This window comes from Cyphomyrmex costatus, unplaced genomic scaffold (genome assembly GCF_001594065.2).
Source record: "Cyphomyrmex costatus isolate MS0001 unplaced genomic scaffold, Ccosl1.0 scaffold100, whole genome shotgun sequence".
In the NCBI taxonomy this organism is placed as follows: domain Eukaryota; kingdom Metazoa; phylum Arthropoda; class Insecta; order Hymenoptera; family Formicidae; genus Cyphomyrmex; species Cyphomyrmex costatus.
In genome coordinates this window covers 742,423-762,447 of record NW_017274955.1, presented here as the reverse complement: position 1 = coordinate 762,447, position 20,025 = coordinate 742,423, and the positions used below count along the sequence as shown (strand labels likewise).

Sequence of the window (20,025 nt, the reverse complement as noted above, 5' to 3'; positions counted from 1 at the left end):
CAGAAGTCTAATCTCTCTGAAACCGCCAAAATCAGCTGTCACTATGAACCATTCACAACAGTCGGAGCAATCTTTTGGAAAATGGACCGAACTAATTTATACTCCCAATATATTAGTTGACATATTTTAAGTTGTTTTTAAATGTAATTTTACTTACCTTCGATTCTTCTATATAGACAATAGTTTAAAACTTTAATATTATAGAGTTCGCACAGGTTAAACAACGAGAATTTCATTTTTTCTCCAAAAAAATTAATTTCAGCATTAATTTTATTTTTTTAAAGCAAAGACCAATTTTTAACTTTGTTAAGCACATAAACATGATAAACATGATTGTCTTACTCTAATATAATGTCAAGAGACTTCAGGTTTTTTATCTACTATTTAATCCAAAATACAAAAGACTATTTAATCCAAAATGCGTTTTATATGTACACACATTACAAAATTAATTTTAATATAATAAGTAATGCCTATAAGAGCCGACACAGGGTGTAAATAAAGTGTGTGGATCAAAACGTATACGTTATACTAATTTAATAAATAGTCTTGTGGATAAAAAATCTGAAATCTTTTGATATTGTATTAAGAATAAGACAATCATGTTTATCATGTTTTATCAAAGTTAAAAAAATTGGTCTTTGCTTAAAAAAAAATGCTGAAATTAGTTAAATTAATTTTTCTGAAGAAGAAAAAAATGGAATTCTTGTTGTTTAATCTCGTTGTTTAATCTTCTATAATATTAAAGTTTTAAACTATTTTCTGCAGAAGTGAAATCGAAGGTAAGTAAAATTATATTTAAAACAATTTAAAATATGTTAACTAATATACATTTTAGGTCGGAAAATGGTGAAAAAACGGTTTTAATATTTTTCTTTGTATGTTCCACAAAATCTAAAAATCTGAAAAAAATCACGAATATAATTTATGATAAGATTTAGTTGCTGAATTATTTTAAAAGTGGTCAAACATTTAGATCATATGAAAAATGTAATTTTTAAAATTTTTGAATTTTTTAAAAACAGAATTTTGAGCCAAGAATGACAAAAAATTCTTACTCTAATCTTTTTAGTACCCTTTATACCCATGATTTTTTGGTAAAGATTCATTTAGATTTAACGGAGAAAAAAATACTAATGAAAAATCACATTTTATTCGATATCTCGAAACGGTGTAGGATGAAACTTTGCACAAATTATTCTTTCATTCATTAGTGTGTTAGTTTTACACCCTGTGGCAATCGATTACGTGCTGTGGTCAAAAATCACCTTCTTATCCTGCTACATCCTTTCGTAAAAAATTTTGAGGTTTGATGCATCTCCATTTTTTGTGTAACTTCATGAAATATCGGCAAGACCGTTTCTTAAATAACTGTTCTGAAAAGTACAGATTTCAAGTTTTAAAATACTTTTTTAAACATCATACGTTGATTTTTGACGAAGTTATTTTATCTTAAAATTTAGTTATTTTTGCAGGATGGAACAGGTGATGCTTTAATTTTGTTAAGTAGTGCAGTTACAAAAAAAAGATATTTAAAAAATTAAAATTATATGTGCTTTATTTAAATAACAATTTAAGGATATTAAAGATCTACTTATGTCAGATGTACTTATACGTTATGTGCGATGTCATCATTTTTAAATCTTGTTTGATTAGAACATTTGACATAAATTGTTAATATAGTAGAATTGAATCGCAAAGACTTAAATACAATAAAGAAATTATGTTTATCATAGCCAATATATTTGCATTTGTTTATTACAGCGTGATTGATTATCGTTTATGCTCCTGAAGAAGTCACCAATTTTTAATTACTCACGCTAAATCCTAATTTAATGATTGAAATAAAAATTGAACATATGATATCAAAAATTATCATATTATACTAAAGGCTTCTAAGATGGTAAAACACAACGCGATGTAGGGTTGCCACCTTTTCGGGTTTGATCTGAATGTAATAAAAAAAAATCTTTGAATAGACTGCATTGGAAAAAAATTGTGAAGGGTGTTATAAATAAGATATATACATTATGATGTTATTCATTCATGAATTGTTAAGAATTTTATGATTATCAAGAAATTTGAAAATGAAGTTTGTTAAAATTGCAAATATTTATGGAAGTGTAAAGCCAATAAAAATAATAATTTACATATATTTACTTTTATTGTATGCATTATATCATTATTTATATAATTTATATATTTTCTATTTTATAATTAGCAAAATTTTATTTTGTTCTTTATTAATTATTTAATTAGTTTTTATTTTATAATATTTTTGGATTTTTCTTGTTTTGATAATTTTTATAAATCACTTGATACACATACACTAAGTTGTTCCTTTTTTTAATACTGAGTTAGAATGATCGTCTAGGTGGCAACACTAACGCGATGTAACAGTTATTTAGACATAGTCTATAAGATTAAAAATTTATGAAGAGACAAATAACACTTTTTAAGTTATGCTTCATTTATTATCGTATCATATGATCACGAAGCACTTTTAACAGATTTTTTTTAACATGAATTTTATGTATATATATTCGTATATGTTACGCACGTATATTATACTTTATAGTTGCATTTAAATATTAAGTAAATATATAAATAATGCGAAACACGTGTTGAAAAGAAAGAAGAACTAATCAATAGTAATCTCATTTATTCTGGTAAAAGTTAAATTTGTGAGGTATATTTCTCGAAAGTTATTGCAGAAGTAGATTAATAGAGATAACTAGTAAAGAATTTTATTATTATTATATTCAAAGAAAATGCGATATTTTACCTTAAATTTTAAATAAAGCGAAAATAATTAATGATTATATTAATTAGTAGAATTATTATTCTAAGTATACCAATATTGAATATTCGGAAAATCTGAAAAAGCCACATATACATAAACAGAACTAGTAATAATTCTCATATATTAACTAGTGTATATATACTGCCTTTCCTATTTTTGTAGCTTAATTTAATCATTAGGGAAATAATATACAACAGTATATGAAATTGAGTATATGAAATTAAACATTTTATTGTGCGCGTTTATTGCTACTTGGCAATAAAAGAACATTTACTTTTTTATGTAATTTATTTTTACTGCACTTTTCTCTGATGTATACAAATCTGAACCAAATCATAATTTGTACGAAATCTTTTGATATAGTTACTAAAAAGTTATTTTAATTAAATTAATAACTTGGAATATATTAAAAAAACATAGTCTTATAAATATTTTGTGTGTATAATTATTAAATGAAGTTAAGAATTTATTATGTCTAGTCGATGAGATTGACAAATTCTTCATAAAGAGCGAAATCCTATAATATTTAGTACTGAAATGTTTAATTTGTTGTATATTTCTCTGTCGATATCTAATGTACAGACTGATTTTATAGTACCTCATATTTAGTACAAGTAGATAAAAATCCTCTTATAGAGAGAAACGTACTATATATTAATGATATTAGTATTAAACGAAGTGTTTGACGATGCTATCATAAATTATGATGTCAGAAAAATATTTATTCTAGTTTGCGAGAATGATCTTCGGAACAGATCTAGTAAATTAAGTTTTGAAAATGCCATATAAATACTGCTTTGAGTTCAACAAACTATGTAGAAACACAATTTCGAAATTTCTTTTGGCTTGTTAACAATTAGGTAGTTAAAGTTATTGCGAATCATAGGAAATCATATAAATATCGTCTCGCATCTGATGACATAATATAAACTTAGTAACGAATCTTTAAAAAATACATTCCTATTTTTCTCATATATTTTATTTTTAACCTATGAATTTTACGAAGTAAAATTACAAGGTCATTACTTGCCATATTATTGCTGTGAAGATAATTTACTTATTAAATTTCTTTTAATTTTCAAATACATTGAGGACAAGTATTCTTTTAAGACTTTCTATTCTTTAAGACTTGCAGCGAGATAGGAATAACAAAAAGTAATTGTGTTTAAATGTCTGCAAAATAGATGACAGCTATTTTAAATTCCATGTGTATAAGTTGTAGAAGAAAATATTTCATGTTTCTAAAGTTTAATATTATAAGAGCATATACACAAAATTATATAAATTCGAGCACATGTTCCACGTCCTATGTAAAAAGAAAGTGTGTGGAAATTTATTCCATTGCTTGTACCTCGAATATTTTATATTTATTGTAGACAACCTCATATATATATATATATACATATATATATATAAAATTTCACTGAATAGATCATACTATATTCTAAAAAACATATATATACACAATTTAATTCGAAAGATTGTATAATTCATAGTTTACAGCCAGTAGATAATAAATAAATGAAATATATTCTCTAGAATAAAGTTTACTAGAGAGACGCGAAGGATATCCTTACTAGTTTTCCTAAATGAATACAGTGCCCTGATAAACGTATATTTAAAAAATGCATTCGAATATAATTCAGTATGATACATTTCAGTATATTATCAAATAATCGTTGCGCATAAATAACAAATATTAGCTCTCTTAAGCAAGCAATAACATTGCTTCTTTATAGAATTAATGATATCGCATTTGGTGAAGATTTATTTTCTAGGAGTAGTGCAATGGAAGCTTTAAAACTGTTTCCTTTATTGCATTATATTGTACATGTTTTTGTTGAATGTACATGTCAGCGGTTTAAAACGTAATTCTAATTTTCCTTTCTGTAAATTTTATAGTAAAATGTTATTTATTTACAACTTCATCCTCTAGGCCTAAGAACACAGCTGTATCTTTTTTTCGTCATTCTTATATATACAAAATATTTATGTAATAAATATTGTATGTGTACTGTGTAAGGAACTTCTATCAAATTTGTTAAAAGAAGTCAGACCTGGTTATGCAGTTTATATGCGTAGGAGTTTTGAGATAATATACAAACTTATTATGACTATCAAATTATGCAAGCTATATTTTATTATGTTATATTTCTTTGTAAAGTGTCAATATGAAAGGCAGAATATGTTTAGACGCTGCTTTCACACGGTTTTAAAACAAGTTCATTCGCTTACCGCTCGTACTGCGTAAAATATTTAAGTATGCAGTTATATTAATAAAGATGTAATGATATTTAGTCGAATACTTTGTTAGTTATGTAGTACATCTCCTAATTTTAATCGAATTCAAATTTTTATGTATAAACTATTAATATTTTTTTTTACAAGAGCGTTCGTAAATTTTCATGTATAAGTTCAATAATTGTATATATACGTAGATTTATGATAAATTAATTTTTCTATATTGTGTTCTATGCGTAAAAAACATTATATTGTGATAAGTTAAATCCACGATGTACAACAATACAGAGACTGAAAAAAAAAAGAATAAAAGTTCAATTTTTAATACATTTGAGTTATTCATTTATTACGCGCAATTGTACAAAATCAATTCGAAAACTCGGTATTTAGTTAGAAACATTTCGATAATCTATTTAAAAAGAAATACTATTTTTATTAGAATGTAGAACTTTTGGAATTTCTATATGCAAGATCATAAAATTACTACTATCATTTTAGAAGCATTCAATACATTTTCTTACTATGTATATTTAATTCGTAAATACTTGTTTTATTTTCTAGCATAGAATATATATGTATGTGGAAAAAATGATACTAAAATCTCATTAATCTTGATTGCATAGAAAAGTAATTGTATAACGGCGTAATAAACACATTCGAAGGTGACCAACATGTATTTAAAAATATTTACAGATCTTGGACGATGTTTAATATTGAGACGTAATAAAACTGATTTACTAAAATTGAAAGAAAAAGTTATAATAATTGGACACACTTGTAAAATAAATTAGTATCTCTGAACAAAGAAGGTATTTATAATTATCTGAAGTAACAAACATCATAAGTTTGCCGAATATTTTTTTGTTTTTACCCTGTTCAGAGGTATGTTCTCTATACTCTATTTTTAGTTAATAAGTATACATACTTATGTAAAATATATAATGAATCCGATGCTGTAAGCATCAAAAGCATATTAATTTTACCCTGTTGTGTGAGAGTTTCTAACGTTTCTATTATCTTACTTCATAGGTAATAGCGATGAATCTATAGTTCCAGTGAGTATAATATATAGAAAGAGGTAAATATTTAGTATTTTCATATGTGCAATATTTACCTCGATTTTATGCAGTCGACATTTTATGTAATGCACATAATGTACAAATATAGGTAAATACAAGTTTATTTATCATTATACGAAAAAGATGTTCTACGCATACACAATATTGAATTTTTGATGAACACGAATTAATGAGGCATCTGATGTAAAATACTTTACTATACTAACTTGATTAATGTTTAAGGTGTCAGACTTTCTTTAATAAATGTTTTATGTGTACAATAATGTATTTATGATATTAATGATCTATTTATATTCGATCCATATGTATGAAGACTTTTGGCAATTTTGATGAATTAATTATTTATAGCTACAATAACTTATAAATTTGTGTTAAACTTAAGCCTATCAGACTTATCGCACGATAAATTAATAAATAAATAACAATAAGGATCATTATCGGTAAATGTAACAATAAAAATTATTATCGATAATAAAAAAGACGCGTCTTTCAGTCAAGAGTGTAGGAAATATAATTTAAAATATAATTTAAAATCTAGTTGAAATAGTTGAAAATAAGAGAACAGTATTGTAGTAAACATAAGAGGTACAGCAGTCTACAATAAAAAAATCTCTAACTACAATCATTTTTATGAAGACGAATAAATGTACAACGATGACAAGTGTGACAGTGACAAGTAATCTATCGAATAGACTACTTAACAAGGTACATTTTCTTTTTGTACAACAAAATGTTAGCTACCGCTTAGCTAATGATCACAGATATGAGATCAGGTATAGGGATATGGCACTGAAGTTATGTATTACTCGAACCAAATCTATCTCGAAATAATTAAACGTAGTTAGAACATTCATATTAGAATAAAATAGTGATGCTGACTGGTTCAGGTTTAACACAGGGACTGCAATGTGACTTAATTTGTTCAGATCAGATACACATAACAAAAAGAGTTTAATTGTAATAGATACTCTGAAACCATTAACATAAGATATACATATAGAATTGAATGAGCATGAGCAATTTTTTTTATAAGAACCATTTACAATAGAATATATAGCATTTAAAAAAATTATATCCTTAAAAATGTATCTCATAAAATTCAGGTTAAATTTGATATAATTTAATTAAATGCTATATATTAATGTTAATCAGTTCTTGAAGTAAGAGTCCAGATATATGAACTGAAATACTAAATAATTAGGAACAAGCTATACGATGCTTGCTAGTTGTAAAGCTTTTCTATCTTGGTAACTATCGATATCTAAATTGTGCATTTTTCTTTGCATGCCTCAGTTTCATTTTATTTATCAAGCTCGATTAGATCATTTTATTTTTTAGAATACGTAGCTCGTGTAGCCCTCGCGTAGCTCGCGTTTTAACGAAAGATGGACATTTGTATTATAAGAAAAATATATGGATTACTTTCAATTACGCAGCATACTATCTTTTCTTTCTTTTTTTTTTTCAACGGGACCTGAAGTTTCTTGTTATCATACGAATCGGTTGACTACTACTCTACTTATTTTGATAGGTACCTGTATGTATATAAGTTTATATTAAATAATATCTTTTTTTTCTTGATATAATATAGGGCTGCATCTCTATATATAATAAGAGGACAGATTATAAAGTGGAAGAAATTAAACATTTCCAGTTTTTATAATTGTACGGCAATACAAATAATTTTGCACCATTTGACGAATTTATTGACATTACGTGCTTGCATTAAACACTTGCCCAAAGTTACTCAAGTATAAGCGGGTAATTAATCTGAAATACAAAACATATACTATAAAATTGTATAAATCTTATATGTATCTCTATGAAATTATTACAAATTGGGAAAACGATAACATCATAAAACTATGAAATATAATATATAAATTTTGGTATCAGATATTTATAATACAAAATTTTATGCATATATGTATACATAATTGCAGTAGAATTACCTATGCAAACATGCTCCTGATACGATGTGTATCCTGTTTGTGTTCAATGAAAATTTGGATTTTTGAATACACTTTTAACTTTCAATCGTCAACCTGGTCGTATTACATTCCTGAATTTAAATTTGTATTCTTCAGGAACCTAGAGGAGAATTCACATATAATTATCATCATAAATTATTCATGTATAATAAGATATAGTAATGTCTACAGTGTTCTTCTAAAATTGTAATAACTATAAAGAAAAGTAACGTATAACATAATAATAATAACAATAATAATAACACATAAGAACAATCAATAATCCATACAAACAATTTATATATAATATTTTTGATATGTTTGATTTTATATCATTTTGTATATATCAGCAAACAAGTCATTAAAAACTATGCTATTATATAAAATAACCTTACCTTAAAAAAATGATACTACTTCAAAATATGTTTCCACCAAATAAGTTTCTGTTTGGCATTGATTATGTATGTACAAATATATATTTTTTTTCATACAGAAAACACTATACAGAAACTTTAATTTTATTTTACAAAAATTTAAAAGAATTTTATGTTTAAGAAAATTATAGCTTGCGACAGACGTCGCTGCAACCATGATAATATAGAAAAACATTAAAATTTAAATATTATCTTACAAAGCCTTATATCAATTACAATATCGCAAGGGTAGAGAGAGACGATGTCCAACCATAGTTTTAGATATACTCAGTTACGATAGTAGCAAAAAATTTGAGCGAGAAATTTTACTATGTGAAAAATGCAATCAACAATAACCTACGGCTAAGTTCTTGCTCCCTTCTATAACAGTATCGTTATTTAATTTAGCGTTTCAGTAAAGAAATGATGTATCATAATTCCTAGTAAAAATGTCATCATTGTACGGCAACATTTATTTGTTTAAAAAAAAGTAATTCAACGAAAGCACTGTCACAAATTTCATCTGTATTGTCAGTTTTTTGTTTCTATTTCATAAAAATGTTATACCCCTTAAAATGTATTTTGGCTAATGTATAAATAAATCTAACTGAATTTAGAAATACATGGTAGAATATAGCAATGGTATAATCTAGAATATCTCAAAATCCTTAAGATAAAAACGTTTGTTTTAGACAAAAACAATGGTGAAAAACTTTGGCTGATCTTAAGAAAATATTTTTAAGGTAGATTTATAAGGTTAGATCAAAGCTACCCAAAAAATGTCTATAAATTTTTATTTTTATTGCATATCCTTGATGTCGAAACTTTTTTTTAAAAAACTGATGAAATTTTTTCGATGAAAATTGTTTTAGTTATAAATCCTCAAAATACTTTCGGTTTTAGCGACTTTGTACCAATGGATAAAATTGTTATATTATTTACTTATAAAGAGACAAGAATATATATATCTCAAGAGATATTTTATTAAATTAAAAAAATTTACAATGTCGATATATGGTTGCAAGCGTATCTCACAAGACAAACGCGATATTGCAAATTTAAACGCTAACAAATAAATAAAGACATTTAGGAACAAGAAAAATATTTTATAAATGTATCTCAAATAACTAACTGATCCAAGGGATTAAATTCAATACAACATTATATTAAATTGTGTTATCAAATGAAACATTGTAAAGAAATAACTCATTAATTTTAAAAGATAAAAATATTTGATATATATTTTTTATATTTTTAACATAATTTAACAATAATTCTGCTTTGAATTGTAACATTTTCATATATGTTGTCATATATCAAAGATGATATGACGATAAATTATGTGATTGCAAATCATAACAAAAGTATCGACACTTACTGTCGTAACTAGGAACATCTAAACTGTGGTTTAACGGAATAAAATTCTCTACAACTTGCTTCTAGCGATATCTAACCAAACATCAAAAATATTTTATGCAGATGTCTTCTATATATAGCTAATGTAATTCTTCGCTGACGCTAATCTTGAACACGCTGCTGAACGATCTATCTCTAAATCTTCCTAGGACGAGTTATTTTCGCTTCCGTTTTGTACATATATTTACAAATTTACAGTGCCACAGCTTGAAGAACACATTTGTCCTCTATACAGGTTGCTTCCATTTTCTCTTTTATTTTTACAGCAGTGACTTTTCGTAATGAAATAGTATTGATCATCGACTAGTCTTCTTACGTCTTCGTTTTGACTCACCGGACGGATTCCATTCTGGATCAACATCGGTGTAACAATAATTTACCTTAGGAACGTTTCTTTTTGAGCTTCTCGTTTGTCTAATAGACGACTGCGTTTTTTTCGCCTTTTTACACGCGTTATCTTGCTCGATCGTCTCTGTTGTTATATGTTTCAGAGATGTTGGATTTGTGACGTCTTTATGCTGCGCAGGTGTCCTGTCCTGACAACCTTCTAGGCACACTGCGTTAGGCTGATCACCATTGGGTCGAAACTGACGCTCGTGATTTCTTGTACTTTCTTTCGTAAGATTATGTGTATTAGAAATGTGGATATCTTTGTAGCAATCTCTTCGCACTATATTCGAATTAAAGTGATAGCTGTCGTGTCGATTATCCTCTTCATTAGATTTAATGATTTGCGTGGGATGTTTCTGTGTATCATCTATCTTTTCTAAGGCTGCTATGGACATCATGGGAATTCCAGGATAGTTATCCAATTTCTCCGTCTTGATGGGTACCTTCTCATATGCCATTGACATCATGGCATGGGCTTTTAATCTTTTCTTCAGCGGCAACTTGTTCTCCATATCTTTCTTGAATAACTTCTCTGACTCGCGTGGCAAATCCAGTTTCTCCAACGTATTATTTTGTAATACTCTTTTACGCAATATTTGATCGTCATATAATTTACTTATTACCGCTTCACTTTTTGTCCTATCGTGCTCTTGGACGGCGGATGTTTGTACTGATGAATGTGTGGGCAAAAAATAAGAATTACTTTCAATGCAAGACACGTGGGAGTCTGTGGCCGGGTGTATACATTGTCTACAATGCGTGACTATGTCATACGTACAATTTAGACACGAGCAGTGTGATCTTCCGCATGAATTTGCGGACTTTGTGTGGAGCGAAGTAGTAGAATTAATTTGTAAACTACACGACACGGAGGTGCAATGCTTGTGATACGGCATACACAGATCTGTGCCGGCAGCGCAGTTCCCGTAAATCGAAGGTATTGTCGTGGGATGGGTGACTGGAATATGTAACGAATGTTGCGGGTCAATTACTTCATGCGGATGCGAATGTATTCCGTTGCATCCTTGTATTCCACAATTCGGCGTAATATGATTACTAAACTCTTGTTTAATGTTCTGTCTATAAGTAAGAATAGACTTGGATTTTCGTTTATCGACTGACTTACTGATGCTAACATTCGCAACATTTGTGTCCTGATAGATTTGCGACGTTGCAGGTAACACGTCGAGTGACAATGAACCTTTCTTACCGTAAGATTTCATTTCTGTAATGCTCATTAAGCTGCTTTCCTCCTCGGGCTCGATTTTTATACCTTTCTTCCTTCCGACGGAATATTTATTTTCTTGGCACGATAATTCCTTATTGTATTGCGGTAGATCCAAATTAAACGAGATATGCTCTGATGTATTAACAACTTCAAACGATGCATAATCTTCCGATGGAACCATCCAGCTCTTTTCTTTCATTGGACAGCTTTCATCGTCGCTATTATGATCTCGTGCATTTTCCACTGCTTTATTAATAATGTATAAATTACTATTGGGAGACTTTTGTAAGAGCACGACTGTTTCACCATTTAATATAACGTTCGTATTCTCTTTTATTGACTGCACATTGTTTTCCACCATACTTAAGTTGTTGGATATTGTATCTGTTTCATAATTGAGAGTAGTTTCAACAATATGCGAAACGCTATTGCTTGGATCATTTTCACCATCATCGGGATCAGTTGTCGATGTCACTTCAACATGAAGCGCTACTTTGTCTAATGCGTCTTCTGGATAAATCCCGACTATTCTATTGATGACTTCAGTGGATGGATTCTCCAAAATTTGAGAAACGGTATTCGATGAATCATTGGTATCAGCTTCATCATCCGTAGTTTGATTATAAGGAGAATTTCTTAACGATGCGTAATCCTTGACTTTGATTTGTTCGTATTTTAAATCACGATCGGTATTTACATGAGATACATGCTGACTTGCGATAACATTGGCTAATAACGAAAGCCCATCTATATTATCATGTAATTCTGCATCTTGAATGATACATTTATCCCCCGATGAATCCTGAATATTTTTCATATGTGATATCTCGTATGATTCTTTCGGTGATTTATGATGATGTATTTGGTCAACTTTTTTGCACAGTACAGAAGATCTTTCTAATTCTTCTATATTACATTCTTTACCACAATTCCTGTCAGATTCAATTTCTACATTTTCTTTATGATCTGCTCTCAAATCGATATCATTGACTTCATCTTTTGAACACAGTGACATATCAAGGACATTTGAAATATTTTTCTTATCAGCTGTGTGATTTTCAAAAATAGTTTCTCTGGTTTTACGATTAGAGAATCCGCTATCCTTTATGTCATCGCTTACTTCGACGCAAGTATCAATTTTTAAATCTGTTTGTACATTAGAATGGTCTTCATTCGTTATACTAATACTTACAGTATTATTTGCAACATCGTGACTTGTTGATACATATTTATCTTGAGATTGAGATTCTTGTGGGAGCCTTGTATTTTCAGTAATGCATGATTGTTGCAATCGTTTGAATTCTGGTGCATCATTTATTAATATTTCCACATTACTTACAGTTGTTGTAGTACGAGTTTCGGTTGCTGTCGTAGAAACTGCAAATTTCTCTTTATTTAATTCACTATCAATTATGGTGGATTTCAAACACTGTATTTTACAAATATCTTCCTGCACACATTTTTCATTGTTACCAAAATCTTCCGTTTTTTCATCATTTGTTTTATTCTTTGTGTTGTTTTCGCAGTGCGTATGCTCCAGAAATGAAACTACACCTGGGGATAATTTATCTTTAGTTGTACTAAGATCGTTAGTATTATGATTAGAGCTATCGTCTTTATCTTTGGAATCATCTTGGGCACATATCGAAGGAGTATTTACAGTTTTAGAGTGCTCTGTTCCTAAATCACAGATTTTTCTTAAACTTTTAACTCTTTTACAAGTTTCGCTTTCAGGCGGAGTGTCTTTTTCCATCAGTCGTTTAATCACAGTCTGTGTATTATGCCTATAATTTATTTTTTCATTATTCTTTACTTCCAAAGTATTATCATGACATTTGCTAATTTTATTAGCGTCATTCGAAATATCCAATAATGAATTTTTTGAAGCTTTAGCTTTATTAGACTGTGGTCTATCAACAATTACAGAAGAAGAAACTGTGCAGTGCAGCATATCAACAGTTTCACTTTTGTCACTGCTATTCATATCTACCGATTGTTTTACAGATATGGTATCATTATCATTGACTGATGTATGATTTTTATGTTTTGCATCAAGATGCATGGACTTCATTTGTTCGTTATTTAACTTTATATCCTGTATCATAGATGCACTCAAATCATTCTTCAAAGTTGTATTTTCTGTGGCATGTACGGGTTGAAGCGAATCTTCTAATTGCTGATTAAGAGTTATTTTCTTCAAAGAATCTGCTTTTTTCGCCATTTGTTGTTCCTTAATCTTCTGTGACGCTCTTATCGACTTCGCGTTAAATTTTTTCTTAGCTTCTTCCAGCCACGCAAGTTTTCTCGATTTCCTTTTCTTTATACATCTTTCGACAGCGACGTCAGTTGTAAGATCAATTAGTACTATCTTATTGGATTTTTTAGCCTTCTTCCGTGGAAGCACTTTTGGTTTCACCGATTTAGAGACAGTCCGTGTTACAGAAATATTCGTAGAAATTGTGCCTAAAGGTTTAACATTTGTTTGTTCTGTTAAATTTGAAGACTTTGAATTATCTGACAAAACAGAATTACTTTTTACATCTTTATCTAAAGAAACAGATTTATTTTCAATACATTCTGTATTTTTATTTTCGCGTGATGTAACTTCCAGCTAAAAATATATATTCGTTATTTCCTTGTCAGAAAATTTCAATTCTGTTACTTTTATGCAAATCTTTTCTTAACGAAAAAAAAAACTATAAGCAATTTTTTTTATATTTTACTGCATGTATACAACTTTTCTTATTATTAATCATACACAATTATACATAAAATGTCTACTAATCTACTAATTATTATTAGATATTAGACAACGAAAACTAAATAAAAATTCTGTGTATAAAGATTTTCTGATAATTTGCATAAAAGTAATTTTTTATTTTTTTTTTGCATCATATAAATAAGATTTAAAATAACTTTTTAAACGGAAATAGTTTTAGAATTATATATTATAAAAACATACAATATTTATAAGAAACATGATAATGTAACATATATAACATAATTTACAGTGATATTCGTTAATGATTATTAAGATTTTTTTGTCTGAAAGACATATGCTCAGATATGGTGCATTGCACAAAAGTAAAAGCATCAATGCTATATCGTCGAAATTGACATATGGTAATTTTACATACATTTTCACTACTGTGAGGCATGAATGTCGGAGAATTTAATTTGCTCAATTTTAAATATTTCTCGTTGAAAAATTATTATAACCTTGTTATTTTGGTATTGGAATTTTTATTTTAAAATGATCTCCAAAGTGTATCATTAATGAATATCACAACAAGTAGTCTCGAACACTATGTACGTACCAGTGAAGTATTCTTGGATGAGCTTGGAATCGTAGATGTATTTTCACTTTGTTGCTGACACGTATCTCCTCTGTTTTCTTTACAGAACTGTATAAATATTTCACAGCATTTTTTTATATCAAATTTCCGTCGCATCAGATATTTTGCTGAATTTTTTGGTTGACACTTTGGCACTTTCGGTAATATATCTTTTAACACGCATGGTGGGAAAGCTGCTGGTGGTGTTCCCAGAGAGGCAATTGCGGTTGTAGTAATGTGATTTTTCATGGCTAAATCACTATTTATTTTTTTCCAAAGACAATAAATAAGAAGATAACGAATGTACGTAATATTTGATTCGGGATGCTTTGGAATATTTTTAACTACTTTTCTGAAACCAAATAAAAGAAATAGATATAATAATATAAGAAACTTTAATACATATAAAATTATATAAAAAAATAAATCTTTAAATATGTACATTTTTTGTGCATTTAATATCAATTAAGTGTTAAGTGATAAACTATAAAATCTATATTAATAAAATTGCGTAAAACATAAATAAAATCTCTATGTTTTAGTAATTCATTGTTCAATAATAATATAAATAATATAGCAAAATGTCGATAGTTTCAAATTAAATTACGTTACATTTCTATATTATACTTACGTTATTATCGGATCTAAAATACGATGATAACCCTGGCACATACATTGTGTTTTTATTAAAGTATCTAACAAATGTTCTGTGGAATGTTCTGGATAAAACAGAAAGATTTTATCATTATTAAGTTTCAGTGAATTAAGTACTTATGTACCGTTACCAAATACATACCTAAATATACATAAAGACAAGAAGTAAGTCTTGTGCAAATTCTGTTATGACCTTCCTTACTCTTTTTTGAAGCTTTTAATTCCATATCTATGTACAATGCCAATAAATCGGACATATTACTTAAGTAAATAGATCTATTACGGTCCTGAAAATGATGAATCATGTTTGTTGAAATGTGAAGTGTTACTACAAAAAGCTGTATGCACAGAATGAAAAAAGGATTATACAAATATAACATAACATAATAGGCTGCTAAACTTACCTCAGAAAGCTCGCGATAGATATATAAGAACAAAAGTAAGGTTTCATTAATAGAATCCTTCAACTTTGCTGCTCGTAAAGGCTTTGTATAACATTTATTCACACTGATACTTACATTTCTGTAATAAAAATATGAGATATACATCTGCTGTAGAACAAATGTATAATATTGAAGGTAGATGTTTGGTATGTGTGTAACATTAAAAAAAATTTCTGAACATATTTATTACAACTTGAATTGCAGAGAGCAAATAATAAAATTGTTTAAATAATTATCTAAAGCTATTATGTATATGTATGTGTAAAAGTATATAATTGATAATGCATTAATCTATATTTTTAGTACATATATATATATATATATATACAACTTATATTTCTATATATATAAATTTTATAATTCTCGGGAAAAATAAATACTATATTTTTAAATATAAGTATACAGTGCGCAGTATTAGAATCTAGCTTGTAACATTTTGTGTAAAATGGAATACATTAATGAAACGACATATATGTTTTCAATAATCTGTAAATAAATCTTCGCGCGTGTATTTATAAATTACAATACTATGGAAATGATTATTAAATACTTCTTTTACAGTTTTAATATCATCTTGTAATAGATAAGACAATATTTTTTCGACCTTCAGACACAATCTGATTAAGTTATCGAGAGGGTCAATGCAATAGCATGATGACCCTCAAGATCAGTTCAATAATGATATCGTGTAGAGGAAATTGTGTACATAACGCATGTGACTAATGTTTTTCAATTGATAAAAAAAGGAGCAGCAGTAAATTATTCACAAAATAAGATACATTAAAAAAATTATTACATTAAAAAAGTCTGTATTAATTTTATATCGTTCTAAGAATTGTTACTATATCGTCTCATTTAAAGTTTTGAATTACACATTCTATTTCGAAAATTTATTACAAGTTTAAAACCATTATTATTTTCGCATTTGCACACAATTGAAAATTATTAAATTTACTGCTTCTAAAACAATTTTTACTTTAAATTGCAACTACATATGAAAATCATTTGATTAAAAAATATTATTATTATATTATCGTTAAATTGTAACTATATTTTCTTTTATTGCAATTTATATGTTATAGCTATTTATTAAAATAATTATCTTTTCAGGAAAACTATTTTATTAGAAAAATATGATGTTACAAAAAATATGTTTTATTAACTTAATAATGAAATATCAATACCATAAAATCATTATTATGCATCTGATTGAAAGTTTTTCAAAATTATTCAACAACTCAAATTTCACTTTTCATACAAATAGATCTGTTGCTTATTTTTCGACATGGATATCAATTATTGCTATACATCAAACGTATATTATAATAAATACAATAGTATTATGACACCAGTGCTCAGGATGATAATACTGGTGAACTGCGTATAGTATTACATAAAACACTGAATGTAAATTACCTGATATAGTACTGCATAAGCTCTGCCAAAGAAGCCATACTTTTGTTTGCATATATACATTTGCACATTTTTTTAAATTCTGAGACCCATGGAAATAATTCTACAATTGTTGATTTTACATCGTCACTGTTTTGTTTAGACCCTTCTTCATTGTTAAACATTGCGTTTTTGATATCTAGACATCAATCCAGACATTCGAATCTTTTAATATGTTCGGTCACAATAAAACACAAAAGAACGAGCAACGAACAACGTGTTCCCGTGCCGATAGCGACGAAAGATGTATAAAGACATTAAATATTGATTGACAGAAATACCAAGTATCTCTCCGTTATAATATGAAAATTGCATTTTCTAACGATTAACTTAAGCATTCCGGAGAAAACGATCGCTAACTGATGATAATATCGTGCCACATTATCGGATGATTGATTAAAGTTAGCGAAATCTATTAGTTTCTCATTCGTTCAAGTATTTCGTCGGAATTCGTCGCGTCGATTAAAGAAAGAAAAAGCAAGTTCTCAGCGATGCTCACAAAGATCGATAATTGTTACATCCTCTTAAGTAATTCACGCACGTCTCTAAACTGCCCATCATTTTCTTACAACCCTGACCATTCTTAACATCTGCTACGGCAGGTGCCGAGAAAGAGAGAGACCCATGTAGACTATAAATTGTCGAAAAGCCGGTTGTATATTTCTGTAACGTTCACAGCTGAATACCACGTTTTCCGAGCCGTTTCACTGTATAGTTTTCGAGGGAGGGTGAGAGAAACGTGAACCCCTACAGCCCAACGCCACGCGTGCTTTCGAAGTCACCATGAAAAACCGACTTTTAAAACTTGTGAAACTTTTACGACCGTCTTCTGAAATTCCTGAATTGAAGATCGTATCGATCGGCCGTTCACGAATCACCGGTACGAAAGCCAACAAAGCGGTGTCGTCGTAACGAAAGAGCGAAAGAGGATGACACGCCGATAGTAAATCTCCGAAGGACGTATCGATTGTGTCTTGGAAGGAAGGACGTTGGGTCGAGCAGCGAAATTCGTGGAATACCCTCGGATGGGTTCGCGCGACTCCTCGTCGTAATTATTGTCAGGAGGCAAGACTGACGAGGGTAAAGCGAACGTCAGATGCGCCAGAGCTGATTCGGGAGAGCACGAGACTTCAGCGTGGCTGGAAACAAGAGCGTTTTCATTTTCGTCCTTGGAACGAAAACACGCGGTCGTTCCCTCATCTCACGGTCGACGGCACTGCACACTTTCGATTTTCGAGTCACGTCGGCACCTCCGTGCTATGCGTCGGCGTCGAAAACTCCACATCGGCGTCTTCGCGGACTAAGAAGAAAGCTGCCCAAGCCACGCATCCGCAACACGAGAAAACGAGCGACCACGCGGATAACTCGAGACGCGACGCGGCGCGGTCGGCGAGTCGTCTCCGGACGAGTACGATTGAATGATGACAGCGATGACAAACGGCGAATCGATCGCGACGAGATTCCTCTCTCTCTCTCTCTCTCTCCCTCTTTGGGTGCACGAGGGGATCTCGCGTCGTCGGGTAAACATTCGATCGACGACTGTCCCTCGGTCGCACGGACGGTAACAACACGTTGCTCGCACGCGCGGCGAAGATGATGATGCACCACGTACCTTGTACCGCACCGATCTGTTCGCCGCTCGCGGCGGCTGCTGCCGTCGCGGCCGCCTCAGGCGTGGCGCAGCTCATTATGCGGGTACGTGCCGGGTACCGTTCGTTATATCCGGGTATTACGTAAAAGTGTCCCTCCTGCTTGCAGTATACCTCATGTTAGGGGGATCGAACCGAGACTACTATCGCGTCCACGTCTCTGCGCACACTGCGCTCACGTCAACGGCCATATTGATACTGACGCTTGACGCAGATACCGCGAGAGAGCGTGCCCTGCGCCCCACCGTCCGTCCGGCGGCGCTTCGGTTCTTCCCTCTCTCTCGTCTCTTTTTTTTTTTCTATCTGTTATCCGGCATTTGTCACGAGGAGTTCTGTCTCGTAACAATGATATTTCGCTCCCTCTCGCTTTATTCCCCTCCCCCTTCCTACCCCGGGTCTTTCGTTCCTACTTTTCTCTTTTCCGCCTTGATTCGTCTCTCTCGTCCTCGCTACGATTTCTGCGACGACACGTGAGCGCGTCGGTCTCGTACTGTCGCGAGGAGTGCGAGGACGCGCCGCGGCGTTGCCGCAGCGCGGCGACGGCGGCTAGCTATCGATGTCGGGCGCATTCGAAACTTCGATACTCGCTGTTCTCTCTCTCTCTCTCTCTCTCCCCCCCGTCTCTCTAACGCGCGCGCGCGCGCGTGTCTCATACCTCGGCGCCGTTAGTCTCTCGCGCTTTCTCCTCTTCTCACTCACTCCCACTCTCTTTCTCTCTCTCTCTCTCTCTCACTCTCAGGGTTTACTAGAGTCGGTAGTGCGGGGGTTCCAGAAATGAATGGCTGATTCGTCGGCTGCTCAGGTAACCCGGCCAATGGAAGCGCGTTGCACGCGCGATGCGCAAATCACGAACCGAGGACACCGTTATCCCTCCCCTGCGGCGGGCCCAATCAGATACGAGCAATTAAGTAATTGCGGCGCACACGGGGCACACGCGCGCTAGCCTACTATC

The 20,025-nt window shown here is 30.8% G+C and overlaps 1 protein-coding gene across 1 annotated transcript; it reads right to left on the bottom strand.

The window, feature by feature from the left end:
* Positions 1–10,002: 10,002 nt before the first annotated feature.
* On the bottom strand, positions 10,003–19,271 carry LOC108783570 (putative leucine-rich repeat-containing protein DDB_G0290503). Its single transcript, XM_018552171.1, has 8 exons — positions 19,037–19,271; positions 17,389–17,563; positions 15,934–16,051; positions 15,672–15,816; positions 15,507–15,594; positions 14,858–15,227; positions 14,115–14,151; positions 10,003–14,054 (listed from the first exon to the last, which is right to left on the bottom strand). Exons 1-8 carry the CDS (start codon positions 19,110–19,112, stop codon positions 10,219–10,221), a joined length of 4,845 nt encoding a protein of 1,614 aa, XP_018407673.1. The 5' UTR covers positions 19,113–19,271; the 3' UTR covers positions 10,003–10,218.
* Positions 19,272–20,025: the final 754 nt, after the last annotated feature.